We start from the raw sequence: 22645 nt of genomic DNA on the forward strand, positions 1-22645 counted from the left end.
CGGCTACATTCCAGATCTGTAGGATTCAACTCGCGTTATGCCGCAGTTTTCGCCCTCGCCATAGCCGCTCAGGGTGAGCTCGACTTCATGCCCCGTGGCGCAGTGATTGTCGTCGCAGCTATGGATGCCTCGACCGCCTCTCCCCTGATGCATCATTAGTGAAGCGCATGATAGAAGCCACTGCATAACGACCTACCGCCCAGTAGCAGTCTTTCCAGTTCTCGATTTCCTCCTTGGAACAGCAGTACCGCTGAGAAACATCCGCGTCAACGCTGTCCAGCAGGTCTCCCAGTGCCTGTCCAACCAGACCACCAAAGTCCAATGCATCAGAAACAGCACCCAAGAAGCTCCCTGCGAATGTTAGCATCTCCTGGTCCTCAGCGCATTGCGGCTTCCAGCCGCAGTTAATGCCACCACCGGCAGCAACCTCGGGTATAGGGCAGCAGTAGAATTGACGGCCTGGGATTGTCAGCTACATCACACAACGTAGGAAGAGTTTCGTCGTACCATCTGCGCAATGGCCGTTGCCCCCATTAACAGCCGACGACAGGGCAACTTCACCACCATGGCACTGGCCGTTGCACAGGCCTCCACCGTTGTCGCCGCCACGCCACTGACAGGTGCTGGGATCGGGGGCAGACGAGAGCGGGCAGCAGATGCGCCACTCGCTGTCGCTGCCATCAGGACACGAGAGACTCTCCATTTCAATAAAGCCAGGAGTACAGCGCTTGCCGCACTCTGTTGTCTGACAGTCACCCGGGTGCTGGCTCTGCCAGTAGCTAACATCATCTTTGAGACTGTCGGTCATGACCAGGTCCTGCGGATAGAGCACGCCGCGAAGGGCATCGCGGTTGCGGTCATCCTGGTCAATGGCCCAGAGCAACAGCCCTCCCAGTCCCTTCTCATTGAAGAACTTAATCTTTTGTTGGAAGGTTTGCTGGTCATCATAAGAGATCCACTGGTTCTCATTCCAGACAATGTACTTGATAGCATTCTCCTTGTCATAGACCGGGTCGATGTCATTTTCAGCAATAATATCAATAATCTCGCTGTACGCCAGGATGCCCTCGGTGTCAGTGCAGGCACCCTTTTTGCCGCCGTGTTTGAATTCACAGCCTGGTTTGCGACAGTGCTTGTCCTTGAGCTCAAAGGTACGTGCGTAAAAGGCAAGCCCCATGTTCACCTTTCGCGCCGGGACGTCGTTCCTCCAGAGAAGATTCAACGCCAGGTTGATTTCTGTAAGGTTGGTATGTCCCAGCACTTGGTTTCCAATGGGGTTATCAGAGTCCCAGACGCCATGAAGATCGTAACTCATCAGATTAATATAGTTGACGGCCTCGACCATATCGTGAATCTCAAACCAGCGCAGATACCAGTAAGAGGTGGGTGCTGTAAAGGAGAGCTCGTAATCCAAGCCCTGATCTTTGAAGGCCTTGCGGATGTCCTGCATCAGCTTCACGTAATCCTTGCCATCGTCTGCGCTATCCCAGTCCTCAGGCTGGCGATCCGGTGCACCAGGATACTCCCAGTCCAGATCGACGGCATTGAACCCGTAGTGACGCATGAATGAAAGGAGGTTCTTGATGAACTTGGACCGCTTTTCCGATGTAGAACTCAGATCAGCAAAGACAACCTGGGTGTCGGTATGGTTATCATTGAACGTCCATCCACCTAGCGAGACGCCTAGAACCACGTTTGGGTTGCGCTCCTTGAGGGCAGTGAAGTCTGTCAGGGTCCTTTCCGGGATATCGGGCATTGGGCCAATCTCGTAGTCGTCGGGGGAGATGTACGCGAATGCATCTAAGGCCATCGCGGTTAGTATGCGAAGGCAAAAAGGGAATGCAGAGCTACAGACGTACAATTGACATGAGTCAGACTCTCAACAGGAATCTGCTTGATCGTCATCCCCTGGCAGGAGGTGTCATGTTTGAAAGCCTCGTAGTATCCGATAATGCGCTGCTGTACATTGCCAGACGAAGCACCAGAGCCAGGCTGTTTACATCCACTTTGGCATCCTTCACCGCAGAACTCATCAGTAGTACCGCAGAAGCCAAACTCGCTGCAACAGACGTTGAGAGGACACTTGGTGCCGGGCTTCTTTGCATCCTTACCGCACTCCGCATGTGCATCACAGTTGCTCCAGCAGGCATCGTTGGGGGACTCCCCAGATGTTCCGCAGTATTTTGCGCCAAAGCCACAATAGCCAGACTTGCCACAGCATGCACCGTTTGCACACGGCTTGTTTTTTCCACAGTTGTACTCGTCGCGTAAGAGTAGGTTCAATGGGTTTGACGAGATATCCAAGGCGTCGTCAGAGTCATAGTGTCGGTTTGCTATGGATGTGGAAAGAAAGCATAAAAGAAAGGCAAGGACCAACATGTGTCCCGCCATGGTGAAATTAAGGTAGATATCAAACGACGACAAGAAGGTCGTTCAATTGCAGTGTCCAGGAAACGGCAATGGGGTCTTAAATAGATATATGCCTGGCAATGGAGCGAGCAACCGCCAGCATAGACGCAAGGTACACCCGAGATCCTCCATTTCCGATCGAGGCATGATGCCAGGTCCCATACTCACTAGTGCTGCCTATCTCTGCCGCTGTAGCTAGGTACCAGGAGGCTGTGATGGTCCGTGATATACCGGTCGGCTGCACGCAGGTCCAATCAAGCGGCGAGTATAGCCCGTCTCGATGGCCAAAAAGAAATTCCTCCACGGCGGCAATGCCACTTGTTGCAGTCGTCTGTTTCAATCTGTCGTGCTTGCGAGGTTTTCCCGTGTCTGCCTTGTGATCGAGCCGAGTTGGGTGCAAGTCCGATCTAGAGTGACTGCGGCAACTGCACGAACCGACGATCTAAATCGATCTGACTTAATCTGAGTGGCCTTGACCAGGACGACTGGGGCTTATGGGGCCGAAACGAACTACGGCTGCATTGGGGCCAGATGCAGGGCCCTGGTCGGCGCTTCGATGGCCGAGGACATTGGCTGCTGCTCGTGCAGATCCGATAATCGCCTGAGACTTCTTGAAACGCCCTAAGCGAGCAGGGCCGCATATTCCAAAGTAGTAGCAAACGAATATTCCTCTTCCCGGTTGTTGGTCAATGTTTAGTTGAGATATATAATTGTTTGTGGTCTTGCGCAGCACTCCGGCCCAGGCCCATGCAGTACCTAAACCATGCCATCTCCCACTACACTCCTGTTCCAGGCCATTTTGGTTCATCTTGTCACTGTCACCTGGAGCTGGCAGCTCTTCCCAGACTCGGAGGTCGGCGACTACAGTGAGAAATGCGCAGACGCTCTTGCAACCAACATTACATCCTGCATTCCAGCGGTGGGCGGCATCAGCACTGACACTTTCTACTCTCAGCACGCCCTCGATGTCATTTGCAAGACCAAATGCCGCGACGAGTTGAGAAATTACGAGAAAGCTGTGACAGAGCAATGCCGTGGAGCCTTTTACACCAACGACTGGGGCACCGAGAACCCCATATCTGCTGTTGCAAGCACCCTGGTTTTCAACTTCGACCAGGTCTGTTTGAAGAATGAAGGACAATATTGCAATCTCGTGCTGGGGAATCTGACCCAGAACGGAGGCGACGAGTGTAACAAGTGCCTGCTGCTGCAACTGCGAGACCAGGCCCAGTTTCCCTATGGAAGCGGGCCTGCTGTCTACTCGAGCGTCTATCCCAGCTTTACTTCCTCTTGTAAATTCACAGGCTATCCAGCGACAGTTGTTCCTCGTCCTTCATCCTCCCCGTATGTCTTACCTATCACCTGCACTGCTCCAGTAACTAATACCGAGCAACAGCTCTTCCACACCGACATCCTCTTCCTCAGCGTCACCCACGGCCACCGGCTGCAGCGGCACAAAATACACGATTAAAGAAGGAGATACTTGTCAATCTGTCTCCAAGTCTCAGAGCATCGCAACCTTCCAACTGCTGCTGGATAATAATCTTCGAGCTTATTGTGCCAACTTCCCCAAAGCAGGCGATCTGTGCATTAAGAATAAGTGTTCAACATACACAGTGCAGAAGGGCGACACCTGCAAGAGCGTCGCGAAGGCGCATAACATCTCGACTGTGCAGTTACGGTCCTATAACCCTTGGATTGACGGAGGATGCTACAACTTCAACCGAACAATCGGCACTGAAATATGCATGGACGAGCCAGGAGACAAATACCATGCACCATCCAGTGTAGTTACGTCCACGGCCGTCCCCTCTACGGCCAGCACTGCAGTGCCTACGCCAACCAACGTCGCGGACAACAGTACGCGGACTTGCGGCAAGTACTATGAGATCAAGAAGGGCGATAGCTGCGATACCATCGTCCAGGAGCTTTTGATCAGCCGAGAGGACTTTCTCATTCTGAACCCGGGTCTGAATACCAAGTATGTCCTGTCCTGCCGTGAAGTAACTATTCGAGCAGGGGACTAACCGGTTATTTTCCTAGCTGCACCAACCTCCTTCTGGGCGTCAGCTACTGCGTTCTCCCAGTTGGCGACATGGAGAACTATCCTGGTGCGCCTGGCTACATGCCTTCGATCTCCAAGATCCCATGGGACAGTCTACCGGACGCAACCTACACGCCCATGCTGAAACCAGACAAGTTGCCACTTGCCCCACGTACCGTCAGAGACTGCGCAACAATATTCGATGGCAGAGATTTGCAATTCAACCTGCCGGGTGTCAGCGGCTGCCAAGTCGTCCACGCCTTCTGGGGAGTCTCTGTGGCTGATCTGCTGCAGTGGAACCCGTCGCTTAAAGGAACGAGCAACAACTCTACCGACTGCAGCTTCAGCAAGGAATACCGCTATTGTATAGACAAGGGATCGGGGGCCGCGACATCGACCTCACCTACGCCGTCCTCAAGCAGACTGGCTGTATGACGGGAGGTTTATAGTAATAGTTGTCTCGTTGCAACCAAAGAGGTACACTTAGCCTGACAATGAACAAGCGAGATTCTCGTCAAAATGAACTTTTAAAGTTATGGTAATGAGTCCTCGATGAATATAATAAATTAAATAGTGTCACAATAGAACATAGTTTCCAGAATAAACCCGAGCGTAACGCGACGAGCTGAGGTATCAAATCCGACCAATGCAAATAGAGCCAAACAGTAGAATAACATGTAAAGTGTAAATAGATTCATACTCACTGACGATATCGTACCACCAGTCAGTGCTTCACGCCTTGCGTGTGAATTGCTCATAGCTGACTGAAATCTCGTCCGTCCTCTCGATGCCAGCAGCACCGCGAAGGATATCCTCGTTGCTTCCATTGTTGGTACCAGGGGTGATGACGGTCTTTGGGTAGACGGTTTCAGTCGCCCCGGTCACAGTAGTGTCCAGACCAGATTTGGAAAGTCTTCCATAATGCCGTCCCTTGGCATACATGGGAAGCTTGTAGCTCGAGTCTCCAGTGGAGCTTCCCTTGCCATCCTTGCCGTACCGGAGACGCGTGTATAGAGGTCGCAGGACGGGGATTGATGAACACATAATTGTTGCGCAGCTTTCGGTAGCGGACCAGATGAGCATTGGAACAGTATCATCTGGTGACAGTCAGCTTCTGGAGGGTGAGGGAACCGCACGGAGACGTACAAATATACTCAGAGGCATTCAGGCCGGAGAGGGCCACAGTGCGGACAATACCGCAAACACCGGCACTGGGGTGTGTATGTCAGATAGCTGGTTCTTCAAAACACTTAAGAGGAGAGGCTGTTGTACAAGATTCCAAGACTGAGACCGCAGGCCACGGTGATTTTCTCCTTCTGCTTCATGTTGAGGTCCCAGACAACGAACCACGGGAGAATTGCGAACGAGAAGTCCATGGCGACAAACCATGCTGTACAACCAAGTAAGCAACCAAGTCAGTGCCCATCAAAGCTGGGATAGAGTGACGCCGACTTACATCCGACAGTGTAGCCAACGTTGGAGAAATTGATCCAACAGTGTCCCTTGACTGTTGGGTTCCAGCTCTTCTCGACCGGGGAGCACTGCACTACGACGGTGATGCTGGCGAACAAAGTGATGATGACAGTAATCACAAGGCAGACATGGATGAAGGCGATTTGGACCTTGTTGCGGATGATTCGGAGGAGAAATGTGCCAACGGCCAGCTTGCCCACCCCGATGACCATAATCCCTGCAACTTGACTGAACAATTCATACTTGACGGCCTCAAAGTATACGGTCATATCCCCGACATCCGCGGCCAACCGCCCCAGCCCATAGTGGCTTGCAATGCTGACGAAGATAGTGTAAACGATATGGAGGACCTAGGGCACGTCAGCTTCCATGCTGCTGGCAGCTCGTCGTTCTGCTCACCAGGGCGAGACAACACAGGTAGTCATCAACACCAACAGCATTCAATATATGCTGTCGTGTATAGAATCTGAGTCCCACGAAGACAGCAATGATGATGGTCTCTGCCCAATGGACCCCGTTGGTCATGGGACCCAGGCCGCCGTAGTAGCCCATGTTGAGGAGAGCAGTGAGACTTGAAAAAATACCCAGAGGATTGGGAGGAAAACTCGTAGGAGAGACGGCAACCTTCAAAGTAAGATGGCCATTACCTCGGGTGCATTGGCCTGGCAGGGGATTCGAGTTTTTAATTGACAATGACACAGGGCAGTCCTTCGGTCCAGTTGTGATATTTCTTTTGACACTAGACCTGTCCAAGTCGGCCACCGTGATCCCCATCAAGGGAATAGATGCATCAAGAAAAAAGATAACCGGATCTAGAGGCTCGAGCACCAGTTGGCCAAGCGAACAACGTTTGACTCCACTCCAGCGCCGGTCCGGCCATCCGCGAGGCGCCCCGAGTGGCACTAATTCCTGCGAAAAAAGTGACAGGTGGAGTTCCTGTGCAGGCCTGTCAATGCGCTGCCGTGAGGAAGTCCGTGTTAGACTTTGTGGCTGCGACAACGGTCCATTTGCAGCTGAGCCCTGGCCGGAATTAAGTCCCTGGTCTGGCCCAGCATTTGACACATCGCCGCAAACACGGCAGAGATGCGACGATCGGCTGGTGGCTCGTGTGTAAACTTTCCTTGGTCGTGGGAAGGAACTTGGACGCCACTAAGCAGGGGATTGCCCCTTTCTCAGTCAATAAGTGGGTTGATTCACGGTACTGGTGGTCTGCAAGTGTCCAGCCGGGCTTGCTGGTCCAGCAGCCAATGCAGCCATAAATATGACAGCCCGCAGCAGCAGAAAGCCTCTCATGCAAAACATCTCACCCCGAGAGTGCCGAGAAGACGAAGTCTGCATCAGCATCATGTCCACTGCAACCCAGGATATCTTTATCGACCAGCGAGCCGAGCCCTCCAAGAGCGCAGTGTCCACTCTAACCGAGGAAATCACCGCCTCTCTTGATGAGCCCCCTCAAACCCAGGGAATAATCTCGGCTCTTGATGCAGTCAAGCCTCAGTTGTTTGGCGGCAATGAAGTCGACCGTCTGCAGGTTCGCGCTGCTGCACGTCGACTGCTAGCGAGAGTCGAGACTCCCTACGAGCGTGCGTGGGGGTTCTGTTTCGAACACCCTGTGGTGTTCGCCGCTCTGCAGACATGCATCGATCTGGGCCTTTGGAAGTCCTGGACTGGTGCAGGAGGTGGTGAGAAGTCCATCGACGAACTGGTCCAGCTTACCTCTCCCACCATTGAAACAAATCTACTGCGTAAGTCGCTTCCCACGATAGTAACATTCAGAAGCACTCATACAGGTCCAACAGGCCGATTCTTCCGCCTGCTGGCAGCTTTCTATGTGGTTGAAGAAACCGCAGAGGACAAATTCAAGCCGACTCCCTTCTCGTACGCCATCGGCGATGAGAGCACCAAGGTTCGGGCCTCGCTTCAAGCAGCGTAAGATGCACCATCCCCTGCTCAGCTTCTATACTTACCGTGGCTTTTGAACAGGTCGTATCAATACCTGGCGGCTGGCCAGAACCTGCCGGGCTACTTAGCAAAGACATCCTACAAAGAACCCACGGACTTCATGTCGAATAACTACACCGACACTGACACGGATAACCTCGACTTCTTCGGGCGACTTCAGCAGAGTCCCACCCACTATGAAGCTTTCACCGGCCACATGGAGGCCTGGACCGCATGGAAGACGCCGTGGACCAAGGTGTACGATACTTCCAGATTGCTGGACGGGGCCACTCTGGACAACGGATCTCCTTTTGTTGTTGATGTCGGAGGAAACACCGGAATCGACATTTCCCATGTCCTTGCGAAGCACCCGGAACTCCCTGCGGGGGCTCTCATTCTACAGGATCTGCCGGAAATAATTGCAAAGGCGCAGGTGGATGACAAGATAACTGCCATGGTTCATGACTTTTGGCTTCCACAGCCGGCGAAAGGTAAGGGTTCATGATCATGGTACAAAGGCATATAACCATACTGACGTAGAGTCAAGGGAGTCGAGCCTACTTCATGCATGCGGTCCTCCACGACTGGCCCGATGACAAGGCAAAGCAGCTACTTGCTAATACTAGAGATGCCATGGTCAAGGGGTACTCCAAGCTCCTCGTTTACGACATCGTTCTCCCTCCAACAGGCGCCAGTATTAGCCAGACAACAATGGACGTCGAGATGATGTCGCTGCTGTCGGCTGCAGAGCGAACGCAGGGGACATGGCAGAAGTTGCTGACCGAAGCTGGCTTTAACATTGTCAACTTCTGGCCCGACCCTCAGCAATACGAGATGATCATCGAAGCCGAGGTTGCATAGGCATACTGTATGTAGCGGATACTGATTATCCCATAATTTCTCACAAGTGGTGGCTAGCAAGCATGATCTTCACCTGTTTAGTACATTGGTAACAGAATATGTATATTCAAGTATGATATTCAAGTATAAGTTCTTTCGTGATCCTTCGCGCCTCCGGCCTCATTGGGTCCGGTTCTCCACTCCCTCTTAATAGGTAAAGCTAGCTGGACGCCATTTCCGCAAGAGCTATACAAGGGGTACGAAGCCGAAGATCATAATGAGATTAAGGTTCTTCCAAAACACGGGTTCTTCGCCCGCAACACCTGAATTTAGCCTCGGGTTAATGATGGATTTCATAAGTACTGTTCTCAGGAGCAGCGATTGCCCCATTCGACTCACTCCCCTATTTTTGATCATCCAGTCAAAAAGCTGAAACCCCTTGGAATGCCTTGGAGCGGGATCAAATCATGTTTTGGGGGCCTATTTTGTGACGAGCCATACACCGATACGAGGTCGGAGTTATGCGAAGTTACTGTCTCTGAGTTCGGATGAGTTCTTGATCAGCACGGAGGCGTCTTTATCTACCGAAGGCCAACTCCTTGCAGAGCTTACTCTGAGCTAGCAAATGATGCCAGTATGCTACAAATTTGCTTTTATGGAACTAGCCCCGACAAATGCACAAAACTGCGTAATTACTCGGCACACAGATAACGAGTGATGCAGCTAAATGCTTGCTATGATTGCCAACTTTTATACCAGCCAAATATTCAGGTTTACGCAGTGGCTGCTAAAGAAGAAGTACTTCCTCAGGCTCCTCACCCATCTCGTGCATTTTCCGTGCGAAGATCCGCCTACTTGCTTCGCTCATCCGCCGGTTCGGATGAGTGCTATTACTGAGTTAGCATCTGAGATCAAAATTAAACGGAAAAAGACAACAAAATACGCACGCTGTTGCGGCAGGGGCAGGGCTATCACGCAGTTTCTGGTATGGCTCTGCCAGAGGATCTTCCTGGCCTTTCGTTGCCGAGAACATAGCCTCCACTTTCTTCTTCTGGGCTTCTGAGTTCTTCTGAGTTTCCGAGCCGATCGGGCCTTGGAGAACCCTATGCATCCGATATTAGGTGAGGTGGTCTTTTTTTCCAGGTAGGTTTAGGTGGTCATACCCTTCTCCACGCGCTTCGCGGATTGCCTCGACTGTACTGGGCTTGCGCTGGGACATGATGGTATCAGCAATTACTAGTGTCAATGTTTCCTATCAATGTTTCAATAAGCATTGCGATGTTGAATCTGGGTGTCAAATGCAGTTCTTAAGTACATGCACCCAAGAATTAATGGTAATGACGTCAACCGCCATCTGACCCCGCGAACCCATGTTTTTCCACCCATGGACCAACAGTTTGCCTATCAATCAAAGACCAGCCTCCTAGTCATATGAGCCATTGGCGTATCGTAAATGGGACTAATAGGCATAGAGTGCAGGTACAGTGAATTAACCTAGTATAATTCGACCACCATACTCTTAACCAGTAGGATAAGTGGCCCACATAACTCCCCATATTAAGTCATGATAGCTAGTTGAAAAAGTAATGATCTGGAACTTTCTAGGACAGTACTTAGCCAGCTTGACAGCAGCTTCTACCATCACCCGTCTTAAGAAAGAAAGTGCTTTCAAGAGGCCGCAGTAGCCCTAGGCTTATCTCTCGGAGGGAAGACTCCACTTTAGAGCTTTACTAGAATGGTATTTGAACAATATAATCAAGATATGTTGATGAATTGTCAGCTCAGTGAACTACCCAGACTTTTATAATAGATTCCCATACTTTTCCCCTTATCACACCGCACCCTACTTTCTTGTTTTAATATAGAGGCCGAAGTATTCTGTCCCGCAGGATGACGGCTGCCTACCTTTTCTTCAATGGTCGTATTTTGACCAATGAACATGCCGGCCTTTTTGAAGAGCCAGTCTTTGCAGACAGTATGCTGGTTCAAGCTGGGAAAACTATGGGCATTGGATCATACAGCGAGATGATCTCTTCGAAACTGGCTTCCATATTGCAGCATCACATTCTGCCGCAGAGAGTTGTCTTACCAGGCTTTATTGATGGACATATGCACCTCCTACTCCTGGGTCAATCCCTCCGCAAACTCGACTTGGTACACCGCAAGTCTTTGGAGGATATCCTTTGCAAAAAATTGTTTCCACTCTATGACACCAGACAGAGTAACAGCGGCAATGTTGGATGACATTGATCCATGACCCATATTCATCGATAACAGCACTCAACACTCATGTTGGTTGCAACACTGCTGCTTTAAAAAGGCTTAATGTTGCTAGCATGTCAGATCCAGCAGGGAGTGAAATGTATCGCGATGCGAACGGAAACCCTTCTGGCCTTCTTGATGAAGGTGCTACGATGTCCATTATCTGGCTATATCAGGCTAAGTCAAGCCCTAAGGAAGAGTGGTTGTCAGCCATCCATGCAGCTGTACAGGAATACAATGCTGCAGGGTATACAGGGCTGGTAGAGATAGCAGTAGATAAGAAGGCATGGGATATACTGGTTATACCTTATAATATCTAATTCTAGTTATCTAAGAAACTAATACTGGTATCGGTTGTGACAGTTAGCGGGGCACTGGGAATAGCCCTTCTTCCCTCCCCAAGAAGTTCAATCTAATTACGCACGATAAGCGAAATTACAATGCTGGAATAGGCAGGCCTGCCATTTTGAAGTAATCTAAACAGTAGTGTGCGTGGATTACCAGGCATATGGTGTAGCTCAGACTCCGGAGAAAGCACTCTTCAAACACCACTTGCCGACTGCTGGGTGTTCACTTGGTTAAGGTCGTACGGGTTCCCTTCATACTGTGTGGCAGTCGTCGTTTGTTGAATAGATTGTCCGGGCTGGCAGCACGCTCGCGATATATTTGGCTCGGTGTATGAAGAAACCTTGGACGAATTGTTGATGTCGCTTGCCTCATATGAAGGCTGATTACACTGGCCTGCACTGCTTTCTTCATTCCCTGATATGGTTTGTTCGTCTTTTCCCGTCGCAATCTGGCTCTGTTCATCAAGACGGCGCATGAAGGAGTCAGCTTCGGCAGCAAAAGTACACCTTTGTCGAATTCGAGCACCATACTTATAGAAAACGAATGGTAATGGGGCACACAGGATAGACAAAAAGGCAGGTATGGATGAAGCCCAGTGAATACCTAGGTTGCTATACATGTAAGTGGTAAAAAGAGGGAAGGCCATGCCAAAGAGTGACCGAAGTGCAGAGTTTGCAGCGAGGACACTCGCCGCAAAAACAGTATAGGAATCAATGAGGTAGTTAAAGACACTCAGGAAAATAAGCACCATCCCAAATCCGAAGGGTGCACCTGCAGTAACGGATACCATCCAGTGAACGGAAGGAGAATTCGTCCAGGCAAACCAGAAGAGCCCGATAGGTAGCGTAATGCCTCCCAACATACTTGGTGGAAGCCGGATCTCTGGAGGGAGACGGCCATTCGCCTGGTTGCACAGTCTGGCATAGCGTAGATTCTCGGGAATCGTGGACATGACAGCAGGAACCATACCGACGAGAATGCCCAAGAATGCAAGGCCACCAATTCCTTCACTCCAGCCCCGGCCCTCTTGAAAGACAATAGGATAGGCTGCGAATAGCATATAGAGTGTGCCATATATGATCGACATGTAGATGGAAAAAAGAAGAACAATCGGCTCGCGGAAGAGTAAGATCCAAGGTCGTGAAAGCGCAGTTTGGAGGGTCTTCTTCAGTGCAATAGGCCCATGTTCGTCAAGTTTACTTCTGTAGACATCGCCGGTCACTTTCGACAATGCAGCTGCTCGTCGGCGCAGTAATACCGGGGAGTAAGTCTCTGGTAGAAATAAGACGATGCTAAGCCAAAGAACGCCAGAAAAGACAGCTAGGAAGCCTTCGACCCACCGCCAACCAGAACCTGTTGCAAGAAACCCGCCAACAACAGGGCCGATAGTTGGGCCAAGGAAGGGCGCTGCAGCGAAAAGGCTAACCGCAATTCCTCGCTGCAAGGCGGGAAACATATCAGCAATGGTACCACCTGCATTCCCAAAAGGCGAGGAGCCAAAACAGCCGGCGAGAAATCGAAGGATGATAAGGGTTTGGATGTTCTGAGCCCCGGCCGCTCCGGCATTGAATGCAGTAAGAAATGCGAAACTGATCGTGAACATCTGCCGACGACCAAAGACCTCGCTCAGTGGTGCCCATATCAATGGCCCAATCTCCTTTAATGTTAGTTCTATCAATTGAATCAATCCGGCTGATATGAAGTATAGCTCACAGCAAAGCCCAAAACAAAGAGCGAAACACCAAGGATGACAATCTCTTCCTGGACACCAAATTCCGCGACCATCTGGCCCATGCCGCCCGAGAATGCCGATGAGACCAGCGCGACGGTTAGGGTGACAAATGAAACCAAGATCGTGATTGACCATTTTGTGCTCGCTGGGAAATTCATCGGATTGCGTGGATCTCTCGGCAGCCACGTCACAATGAATGGGTCACTCTCAGTACCAGAGCCTTCGCAGTGATAGTGCAGAACTTCCTCTGTGATCGCGCTCTGATCGAAAACAAGACGCCAGAAAGGAACTTTGGAAGAGAATCGAGGGAATGGGGCTGCCTCCCGGGCCCCTTCCACATCGCTTATGACTGCCATACGCCGAAGCCCAGCTTCGACACTCGAAATCAAGTTGGTTCTTGATAGAGACGACCCTTGGCGGAAAGTCTGTGAAAATGAATGAAGTTCAAATGGTCGAGAGAGCGATTGATGTGGAAAGAAAAGCCTTGTGTACATGCGGCAAGGGAAGTGTTCATAAGAACAAAGCCTGGTCAACATCCGGGATTAGGGCTTATTGAACTTGGTTTCTCGCTTGGCGCGGAGTTAAGGTGCCGGTGTCGAGTAATCACAAGACAATACGATTATACAGCATCAGCGGGCATATTGGCCGGTAGCTTCCATATTCTTGACATCAGGAATCAAGCTGCGTTGCCGGAAATTAGTGCTGCACTATGTGTACGAAAGCTACACTTGATATCCAATTAACTTGGTCCCCGTGCTGTATGGTATAGACACCGACCTTTACGTCTCTGAATCTAAACCTTCCTCTAGAATCACGACGCATATCACTGCCGAGATACCCGGTATACATAACAAATTCCCTGAGTTGAAGATGGGCGGGTCCTGACTGATCATGATGATCACCACCTGCTACTTCCAGCAGAATCTCTGCAAGAGAGTTTATTAGTACCTCAGTTTGGATGATTCGAAGCGGCAAAACCGCGCTGATTGCCTGCAACCAAGTCTCCTTGAACCAGCCCACGGTCAAGTCTGCTGGATACAACTGAGATTTTGGTTGAATAGGGGGGTAGTACCTTGAACCCGCGAGTGAAACCTGGTGGGATGGATTTTTCAATTTGTTTCGCATCTTGCAACATAACACCATGTAAGCCAGTGAGCGAATCGCCGGAAAGAACATGACAACATGGCGGTCAGTGGGAGCCATTGCGTGGTTAGCCTGTCGCTAATACCTCGGTGAGCAATCCCCACCACCCCCAAGCCTGATTTCAAGCATGGCCCTTGAATTGGCAGTGCGGAATGCTGCAACAGAGGCCCCAAATTAGCGGCGATTCATCATCCTCATGCTGAGCCAGTGTCACCGAGATGATTCTCAGAACACATTCTTTGCTTCCAACTGTCAGCCCAAGAGAAAACAGTAGAAGCCAACCGACCTGGCAAGCCCTAGATTCGCGTGTTGAGCGAAGCATGTGGGCCGGCATGAATGGGTGTGTTATGGGTGCAGTAACAAGCCACGTTCGTTTACATAGGATGTCTACATTAAATGAGCCCTTCGTTCCACTTAGACATACGTCTACAGCTCCCTAAATCCGAATAGTCTGGCTGGGGCGCAGTCGCGTCGGTCACGGTTTCGATATTATGCATAGCTGCACCTGGGCCTTTCACCCACCATGGGCCTTTTTACGTTGCAATCTTGTCTACCAGTCTGCTTTTTTGGAAATAATACAACATCATCATCCCAGGTCACCAATCAAGAGGGCCTGGACATGGTGGTGGCAGACGAGGAAGGATCTGGAATCGGATTATTGTTCCGAAGTATTGAATTACCAATTTCAATGGGCCCACTCAGTATGAAGAGCAAAGAGTGGTTTGTATGCTCGACGGAGCCAAGCCCTTGGCAGGTTCCCACACTTTTTGGGTTGCATGTCTCAAGCGCGGAGTAATCATAGATGATTACCTGGGGTGAGCGCCGTTAAGTCCGATAAAACCAGGCAATGAATATTTACCTGGCCGGCTCGGGGGTGGTCTGCAGCTAGCTTCCTGGGATATATAGTGTTGCAGACACACTCAATCTCCAGCTTATATGTCAGCCTACGGAAGGAAAGCAGACACGACTCTTTTCATTCAATACATCCATTAGAAGAGCAATCAAAACACTAGAAGCCACAATGTTAGTCCTCCACTCGGGGATATGTGACGCAGGACCACCAAAAGCATAGCTGACCGCGGAAGTAGGACGGCCGAGCAAGACTTTTTAGCTCTTACCGAGAGGCCAGGAAAGCTGAATGAGTCCGACGTCGAGGCGGTCTACAATCGGCTTCGGCCAGTTCTTCCAGAAGAACTGATCGGGGAATGGAGAGGTGGGAGCTTCGACACCGGCCACCCAACCCATGCCTCGTTGGAAAACATAGTGTGGTTGGGCAAAACCTTCCATTCGACGGAAGAGGTGGACCCCGTCATGGTTCAGAAGGAGGGAAAGCGGGTCCTCAATGACCAGGCTGGCCATGCTGTGGTGGGTTAAAGCCCTTGCCCCGTGGGTCCAGAACGTCCGCTGACAATGGCAGCTTCGACGGGTGGAATTTCGGGGAGTGCTCTCGACAGCCATGATCTACGACAACCATCCCATCATCGACCATTTCCGGCGCGTCAGCCCTGATATGATTGCGGGAGCAATGGAGAACAAGCTGCAGGATGTCAAAGTCCATGGAACCTATTACTTCTATCTGTACAAGTGAGCAGCCAGTAGAGCGGGCGGAAAGAAGCGTCAAAGAGCCCTTGTTTTACCATATGTGTCCATTTCAGACCACTAGTCGAGTTGGGAACTTATAAGAAGCTTTTTGTTTCACAAGTTGTAAGAGCAAAACGCTAGATATATGTATATATATATATGTGTGTGACGGAGTCTATAAGGGAGGTGGAAGTTTGGAGGATGGCTGGCTCCGAACAGGGCAAGGAGGGTTGAAGTGCACAAGAACAGGAGTACAAACAAGGGGAATTGTGCAGACGACATTAGGAGAACGAGCTAGTAGGCCCAGGTTTCTTGTTGGGGAGCTCGAGTTTCTACCGCGAGTCCATGCAAAAGTTTCCTGATCATAGACGACAAGGTGTAATTAAGTAAACTGGTTAAGTTGTCGAGGAACTACCATACGCGCGGCATATGATACCAGGAATAACTAACTGGGCGGGGCTTTAATTGACGCACCAGTGCATCTAAGGCCGGTTTGGAGAAAGATTTTCATCTTGCTATAGTTCTATACAGCCATCTTCCCACTCCATGCTTTCCAGTCGGCGTGTGCGTGGTGTTCTGTGTCCCTTGTTATCCCCCGCGAGAGGCAACGACGAAAATGCTACGGAGCGTGACAATCTGCTCGATATCCTCAAAATGCTGAAAGGCTGGTCTGCAGATACCGAAGCTCCTTTCTATTTCTGCAGCGCCATGTGCTGCTCCACGACATCTCCAACCTGCGCCTCCATCTCCCGAAACTCGAGGCCCAGCTCCCGCTGTGCCCGCCCCGCGTCGAACCTCCAGACCACGCTGTCCCGGGGTTGCAGCTTGAACCCCGACCCGGGGTACCTGGCATCGAGGAAGGCATGCACATCGCTCCACGGCCGGTCCCGGCCTGCCAGCAGGTATGACCGGACACCTGCTGGCTGGTAGTCCAGCGCCTTGAGGTGGGCCGCCGCCACGTCCGACACGTGCACGCCGCTGAACTGGTCCGTGAAGGGGTTGTCGCGCGACAGCTCGGTCAGCAGGAATCCATTTGCACCGCCCAGACTGCCGCTCGTCGTCGGATGTAGATTCGGGCCGTACACATAGACGGGGTGAAGGTTAATAATCGTGAAATGTGGGTGGCGCGCCGAAGAACTTGGCCGTCGCATCGTACGACGCGATCTTGCTGGCGTGATATTGAGAGATAGGATCCAGAGAAGCTAGCTGTGTCGGACCTAGAGTGAGGGTAGGCGCGTCGCACTCTAGACTCCCACGGGCAAGCGATGTTAGAAGAGGGTTGGGAACCCCGATCAGGGATAGTAGCCTACCTTTGATGACCGTCGGCTTCCGCTCCAAGTCCAGCGGCATGAATGACAGGACGGATGCGGTGATCACGACCTTCCGGATCGACGGCTGCTTCGCGGCGGATTCGAGCAAGGATAGCGTGCCTTGCACGGCGGGTGCAATCTGATCTCCCGGGGTCCCCATTGGCGATGCCAGATGGAAGACAAACGTCACACCTTGCAGCGCATCATCGAACGCCCCGTTCTCGGTGATGTCCGGGACAACGACAAAGTCCAGCTGGCCCGCGTACTGCGGGAAGAGCTGGCGCAGCTGGGTGGCCTGCTTGGCGCGCCGGATGCTTAAGCGGACGGTGTAGCCAGCCTCGAGGGAGTCTCGGACGACGTGGGCGCCAATGAAGCCGGTGGCTCCGGTGATCAAGATGGTGGATGAAGGCATAGTAGCTGTTGATTTGAGAAATACACTACAGGATAGTACCTGGCAGTTCGGTTGACGTTTGTTCAGGCCCTTCCCACCTTAAGTACGTGCCTCTTCGATGTTCTGGCAGCCCTACGAGATAGTGTGCGTGGCGAGATCGACCATTTCGGGCCCTAGAATATTCTGGTGCCGCGTGGTAGCGGGTCGCTGACTGCCATCAGGTTCGACGGACCCATGGCTCGCCGCGAGACTGACGGGGCTGGGCGAGTGCATCCGGCTTATGCACATAACTCGAGGCCATTAAGGTTTGGAAGACGTCGGACCAACGGTTGTCAACCCCACAAGAAGACGACATCCTGTCTGGGCCAGCTTGGCTCTTCCGGACTTAGCAGCGTTCACCATCTGAGCCCAGAAAATCGTTCTATGATTACTTTCACTGGCCATCGCCACAGGTGTAGGTTTGGAGCTCTGCCAAGGACCTTATCCCGTGGAATGAACGCTGTTTTACCTTAGCCCGTTGGTGACCGGCAAATAAGACGATCCTCAGACATATCCCCTAACGCTCCTCTTCTGCACTACGAAGCTGCGCACTTGTACGTTCATCCTGCCGTTGCAGCCCCCTCCAATAGGGATAGCTTGAATGCAAGGGACTCATACCACATTAATTTCTTTGACCCGGCCCCAATGCGGAATCATTCGAAAATAAGATCCAATTTTGATATCACCCTGAACGAAGAATACCGAGGTTTCGCGAGCTCACGCGGCTTTCCTATGCCGGATCTTGTCACCGAGGTTGAGATGGAAGAAGTTAGTTTCACGACTGGTTGGAGCGTCGAAAACTCTAATACCTTCAGTCAAAGCAGTGCTTTTGATCCCGATCACTTTGACCGGGACTTCCACTCGGCAGCACCCATGACACATAGGCTAACAATACGTCGATACTATCTGACTATGGATAGTAGAACAGGTCACGGAACCAGGCATCCACCAGAAGGCAATATGTCGACTTGGTGGACATTAACGACGCAGGCCAGAAGTCTATACCCCTTCGGAAAATGGTGGCTACTTAGTCTTGCCTTGTACAATCAGTCCTGTTCAGCGTCTGGCCATATATGGAAGCCCTAATTGCGCCGTATAGGTGGGGCTGTGTCAGCAGTGCCATGGGACTAACTAACTAAGCTACTAACGGGAATATGTGACAACTGTAAAGACCGCGGTTTCTTAACTCCGTGATCCCTCTGAAATGTCATAAATGATTACGGTTACGATTTATCAGCATCGTGCCGAGTTCCAGTCCCATATCTGGGCTATTTGGTCCTCGCATACCTCCGGTGCTTCCAGATTGCTTACGTTGCATCCGTGAAAAAGCGTCTTCATTCAATCCAAGGCACTTACTATGCCGTCAAACTCCGATCAACGCACAACGTCGTCGGGCGGCCCTCGTGGACTTGGTCCCTGCGTCCCTTCCGAACGTCGCAGGCAGCAAAACCGCATCAACCAACGGGCATACCGTAAACTCACACCCCGTCTGTTGAGGCGCCAATAACTAATGTTGGGAAGGAAGGCGGAAGCGCCTTCGTATACAGTTATCGACAAACAAGGATTCCGGTGCCGAAACCCCAGTGCAGTCTTCCGATCAGATCACCCCTGGCATATCTGACATTCACCCCCTACCGGACGTTGATCAGATGCTTCGTCAGTTCTCTGAATCCAAGGCTCTACAATATCAAGAGTTCTTTCAGACTGCGTACCGCAGCTATCTTCACGGAGACCCAACCGCAGATCATATCCTGACCCTCACAAAAGTCAATGTCCTTCGTGCGTTTGTGCAAAACCTAGCTTCGCTTGGATGGTCGGTGAAATACATGGAGAAGTCGGCCATTTCTCCGTTCGCCTCATCGTCCTCATCGCTTGATTTGGCATCCCGTTATAGTTCCATTCCATCTAATCTCCGACCTACCAAAGCACAGATGGAAATCCCCCATCATACGTGGCTCGATCTCTTTCCATTGCCCAGGATGCGGGACAACTTAATCCAAGCTGGGAATGATTGGGGTGTTCAGCAGCTTTGTAACGATATCATGGGGTTCTGGGGCGATTCCGATCTTGGACTTGGGCTGCTGGTTTGGGGAGAGCCCTGGGATGTCAGAAATTGGGAGATAACAGAGCCATTTCTGAAAAAGTGGTCGTGGGTTGTACAAGGCTGTTCTAAGCTTCTTGATTCCACCAACAATTGGCGTTCGAAGCGCGGGGAGAATCTGATATTCCGATATATTTGATCTACTCGATGTAGTCCACTTGTCATTAAAACTTCCTGTATAGAAAACCCATAGATGCTTACTATCACCGTCGTCTATAACTATTTCCGCCTTTGGTCACTCGCACAAGCTGTTTCCTCTACGAACTGCGAGTCCATGGCTCGCTTTGCAACTCAAAAAATAAACTCATGGGATTCTCGATTCCATCTCCTATTTAGATATACTGACGCGATCCATCATCGTGGCAACATAGTTGAGATGAGCTCACACGACACCTCAACTGCCTTCTTGCCGAGTCAATCATGCCTTCATGTTGATCATAACACTTCTGGTTTGGAGATACCCACGGAGCCCATGGATTCCACTCTCGCGACCATAACCGCTTTGCTTCCAACCGCCAAATGGCGTTTCAGTTGACAACATCGGACCACTATTGACCCCCACAGTACCCGCCTCAATCTGGCTCGCCACTCGCAAGGCACGAGTCACATCGGAAGTAGAAATTGCCCCTAGTGAAGGTATGGGTCAGTACCAAGCGCAACCAACAGGACGACAGGTGTTCATACCAGCAAGACCATAGTTGGTGTCGTTGGCCAAAGTAATTCCTTCCTCTTCGGTTTTGAACGTTCTGATCACAGCTACGGGGCCAAAGATTTCTTGGGTATAGACTTCACTGTTCGTGTCTGGGTTGACGAGAATCGTGGGCTCCATAAACTGGCCGGGCTGGCCTTCACGTCGGCGACCTCCAACCAAGACCTCAATCCCTTGCTGTTTGGCCCTCTCAACAAATCCAACAACTCTTTCGAGCTGGGATCGGTCGGCGAGGGGCCCTAGACCGGTCGAAGCCAGAGCAGGATCGCCAATCGTCGACGTCACCTCGGTGAAAGCCGTCTTGAGGGCTTCCGCGAATTGTGGCGCGATGTCTTCCTGGACCAAAATGCGAGAGCATGCTGTGCAAACCTGGGCATTGTTGAACAAAAACCCGTGCGAGCTATGCAGTACGGCATTTTGGAGGTTGGCATCCGCGAAAATCAAAGACGCGGACTTGCCTCCCAGTTCCAGGCTGACAATCTTGAGATTACTCTTGGCAGCAGCGATTTGGATCTGACGACCAACCGCAGTAGATCCGGTGAAGGATATTTTTGCAATATCCATATGGGAAGCAAGCTGGGCTCCAACTTCTCCGGCGCCAGATAGGAGGTTTATGACGCCTGGTGGGAAGCCGGCTTGCTTGAACAGGGCACCCAGATAAAGCACACCCAGGGGAGACTTTTCGGACGATTTGAACACGACTGTATTGCCCGCAGCCACAGCAGGGGCGATCTTCCAGCTGGCAAACAGCTGCGTCCCATTCCAGGCAGCAATACCCGCACACACTCCCAGCGGTTCATAGTTCACCAGTCGATAGTAACCCTCCTCCTCCTCGGGATACATCTCTCCACCTAGCTTGCCTATCAGGCCGGCATAGTAACGCCAAATCGGAGGCTGCGCAGTGACAACTCTGCGAGCGAGGCTAATTGGGGCCCCCATCGCGATCGACTCCAGCTTGGCTATCTCGTCCACGTGCCTTTCCAGAATGTCGGCAAACTTCAGCAGCGTGGCTGCACGCTGCTTAGAGGGCGTTTTCTTCCATGACTTGAAGGCCTCGTTGGCACATGATACGGCATGGTCAACATCGGTCGAACTGGCCGTATGAACCTGGTCGGTGACAATGGTGTCATCGGCAGGGTTGATCACTGTCAAAGTCTGCCCAGACGACGACGGGACATACTGCTGAGCGTGAGCTTCCACTTCAACCTCGCCCTTGTAGAGCAAAGAAGAATAACAATTACCTCATTGTTGATGAACAATCTGCCTTCAGGAGCCATCTTTCTTTGTATAGTAGCGCACAATGTCTTATTGCTGGATTCGGAACTTTGTAGAGCTATGAACGACTTTCCACCTCCAGCAAATTGGCGAGGACTTTATAGTATACACGAGCGGAGCCAGCAACCCTCGATTTAAGCCATGATCGCAAATCAAAGCTGTGATGGATAACTGTAGAAACTTGCCTCTTCCGCTTCTATACTGACCTTGAGACTCCCAGTGTCATCAATCACGTCGCGTTGTCGGGCTCCTCAGGAAACTTGCGGATAAAAGCCGTTAAGTCCGAGAAAACGCCTGGATTGAGTCAGCAGCACCATCCCAGATCTACAGTATTGACCATGTCAACTATACAGAAGCCGGCATTTCAATACAGTGGGTCTGTGGGAGGGGGTTCATGGCATTGCTGTTCATCTGAGCAAATGGCTTCGAAATCCGCTTGGTAATCGGCATGTTCCATCGACATCTGAGGAAGTATAGCACTGTCCAATTGCGAGACATTAGGTCCATGGCGATGGCCAGGACCGCCCTGATTCCGGTGATTCTTCAATCATCTTCCTAGCCCTGGAGTATCAGCTACATAGACTAATTAAGCAATGGTTGCTTCAGGCCTGCCGGGTGATAATTCTATTTCACCGCGAGACATCAGTTTTGGAACTGGCTTAACCAGAGGCCGGGTGGTGAATCTGTTAGACTCTTCGACGGCATGAAACGACGTCGAAATAAGGGCGACGTCGCCCTCTTCGAGGCGGACTCTGATCCCACGACGCCGTGGAACGGGGCTAAGTATGGAGACGCAGTACTTGATTACTTCCCAGTAATCACTTCGCGCAGTGGGGACGACAGGCCGCGCATTTCGCGCTCCACAGCCTAGTTGTCGAATACGTACCGGAGTGCCCTCCTTATGACGGTCGGAGAGAGCGTCCGCAGCCAGTATCCGAGAATAAAGATCCTGCTAGCTAACGTAGTCAAGTGCATGCTGCTTGTCAGAGTAAACGAGTAGCTATCCTAGAACTGCTCGCATACAACTAAACTTTGAACGCCATTGTT

General features: G+C 51.3%; 10 protein-coding genes across 10 annotated transcripts; 4 read left to right on the top strand and 6 right to left on the bottom strand.

The window, feature by feature from the left end:
* Positions 1-3: 3 nt before the first annotated feature.
* APUU_71220A (uncharacterized protein) lies at positions 4-2391 on the bottom strand (the record flags this gene model as incomplete). Its single annotated transcript, XM_041696180.1, has 4 exons — positions 4-144; positions 197-459; positions 508-1800; positions 1860-2391. The coding sequence occupies 4 exons, from the start codon at positions 2389-2391 to the stop codon at positions 4-6; spliced, it is 2229 nt and encodes a 742-aa protein (XP_041561836.1).
* Positions 2392-3172: 781 nt separating this feature from the next.
* On the top strand, positions 3173-4888 carry APUU_71221S (uncharacterized protein; the record flags this gene model as incomplete). Its single annotated transcript, XM_041696181.1, has 3 exons — positions 3173-3753; positions 3806-4390; positions 4453-4888. 3 exons carry the CDS (start codon positions 3173-3175, stop codon positions 4886-4888), a joined length of 1602 nt encoding a protein of 533 aa, XP_041561837.1.
* A 297-nt stretch (positions 4889-5185) lies between these two features.
* APUU_71222A (uncharacterized protein) lies at positions 5186-6478 on the bottom strand (the record flags this gene model as incomplete). The annotated part of the gene is made up of 5 exons (XM_041696182.1): positions 5186-5550; positions 5600-5664; positions 5726-5843; positions 5910-6276; positions 6326-6478. The coding sequence occupies 5 exons, from the start codon at positions 6476-6478 to the stop codon at positions 5186-5188; spliced, it is 1068 nt and encodes a 355-aa protein (XP_041561838.1).
* A 709-nt stretch (positions 6479-7187) lies between these two features.
* APUU_71223S (uncharacterized protein) lies at positions 7188-8728 on the top strand (the record flags this gene model as incomplete). The annotated part of the gene is made up of 4 exons (XM_041696183.1): positions 7188-7671; positions 7726-7855; positions 7910-8358; positions 8415-8728. 4 exons carry the CDS (start codon positions 7188-7190, stop codon positions 8726-8728), a joined length of 1377 nt encoding a protein of 458 aa, XP_041561839.1.
* A 766-nt stretch (positions 8729-9494) lies between these two features.
* On the bottom strand, positions 9495-9926 carry APUU_71224A (uncharacterized protein; the record flags this gene model as incomplete). The annotated part of the gene is made up of 3 exons (XM_041696184.1): positions 9495-9594; positions 9655-9810; positions 9871-9926. The coding sequence occupies 3 exons, from the start codon at positions 9924-9926 to the stop codon at positions 9495-9497; spliced, it is 312 nt and encodes a 103-aa protein (XP_041561840.1).
* A 1584-nt stretch (positions 9927-11510) lies between these two features.
* APUU_71225A (MFS transporter) lies at positions 11511-13543 on the bottom strand (the record flags this gene model as incomplete). The annotated part of the gene is made up of 2 exons (XM_041696185.1): positions 11511-12974; positions 13031-13543. 2 exons carry the CDS (start codon positions 13541-13543, stop codon positions 11511-11513), a joined length of 1977 nt encoding a protein of 658 aa, XP_041561841.1.
* Positions 13544-14880: 1337 nt separating this feature from the next.
* APUU_71226S (DUF4334 domain-containing protein) lies at positions 14881-15780 on the top strand (the record flags this gene model as incomplete). The annotated part of the gene is made up of 3 exons (XM_041696186.1): positions 14881-14912; positions 15281-15557; positions 15610-15780. 3 exons carry the CDS (start codon positions 14881-14883, stop codon positions 15778-15780), a joined length of 480 nt encoding a protein of 159 aa, XP_041561842.1.
* Positions 15781-16874: 1094 nt separating this feature from the next.
* Positions 16875-17495, bottom strand: APUU_71227A (uncharacterized protein; the record flags this gene model as incomplete). The annotated part of the gene is made up of 2 exons (XM_041696187.1): positions 16875-17017; positions 17084-17495. The coding sequence occupies 2 exons, from the start codon at positions 17493-17495 to the stop codon at positions 16875-16877; spliced, it is 555 nt and encodes a 184-aa protein (XP_041561843.1).
* A 1375-nt stretch (positions 17496-18870) lies between these two features.
* On the top strand, positions 18871-19753 carry APUU_71228S (DUF3425 domain-containing protein; the record flags this gene model as incomplete). Its single annotated transcript, XM_041696188.1, has 2 exons — positions 18871-18985; positions 19035-19753. The coding sequence occupies 2 exons, from the start codon at positions 18871-18873 to the stop codon at positions 19751-19753; spliced, it is 834 nt and encodes a 277-aa protein (XP_041561844.1).
* Positions 19754-20032: 279 nt separating this feature from the next.
* Positions 20033-21600, bottom strand: APUU_71229A (aldehyde dehydrogenase family protein; the record flags this gene model as incomplete). The annotated part of the gene is made up of 3 exons (XM_041696189.1): positions 20033-20241; positions 20299-21502; positions 21565-21600. The coding sequence occupies 3 exons, from the start codon at positions 21598-21600 to the stop codon at positions 20033-20035; spliced, it is 1449 nt and encodes a 482-aa protein (XP_041561845.1).
* Between the last annotated feature and the right edge of the window lie 1045 nt (positions 21601-22645).

Source organism: Aspergillus puulaauensis, chromosome 7, assembly GCF_016861865.1.
Source record: "Aspergillus puulaauensis MK2 DNA, chromosome 7, nearly complete sequence".
Lineage (NCBI taxonomy): Eukaryota > Fungi > Ascomycota > Eurotiomycetes > Eurotiales > Aspergillaceae > Aspergillus > Aspergillus puulaauensis.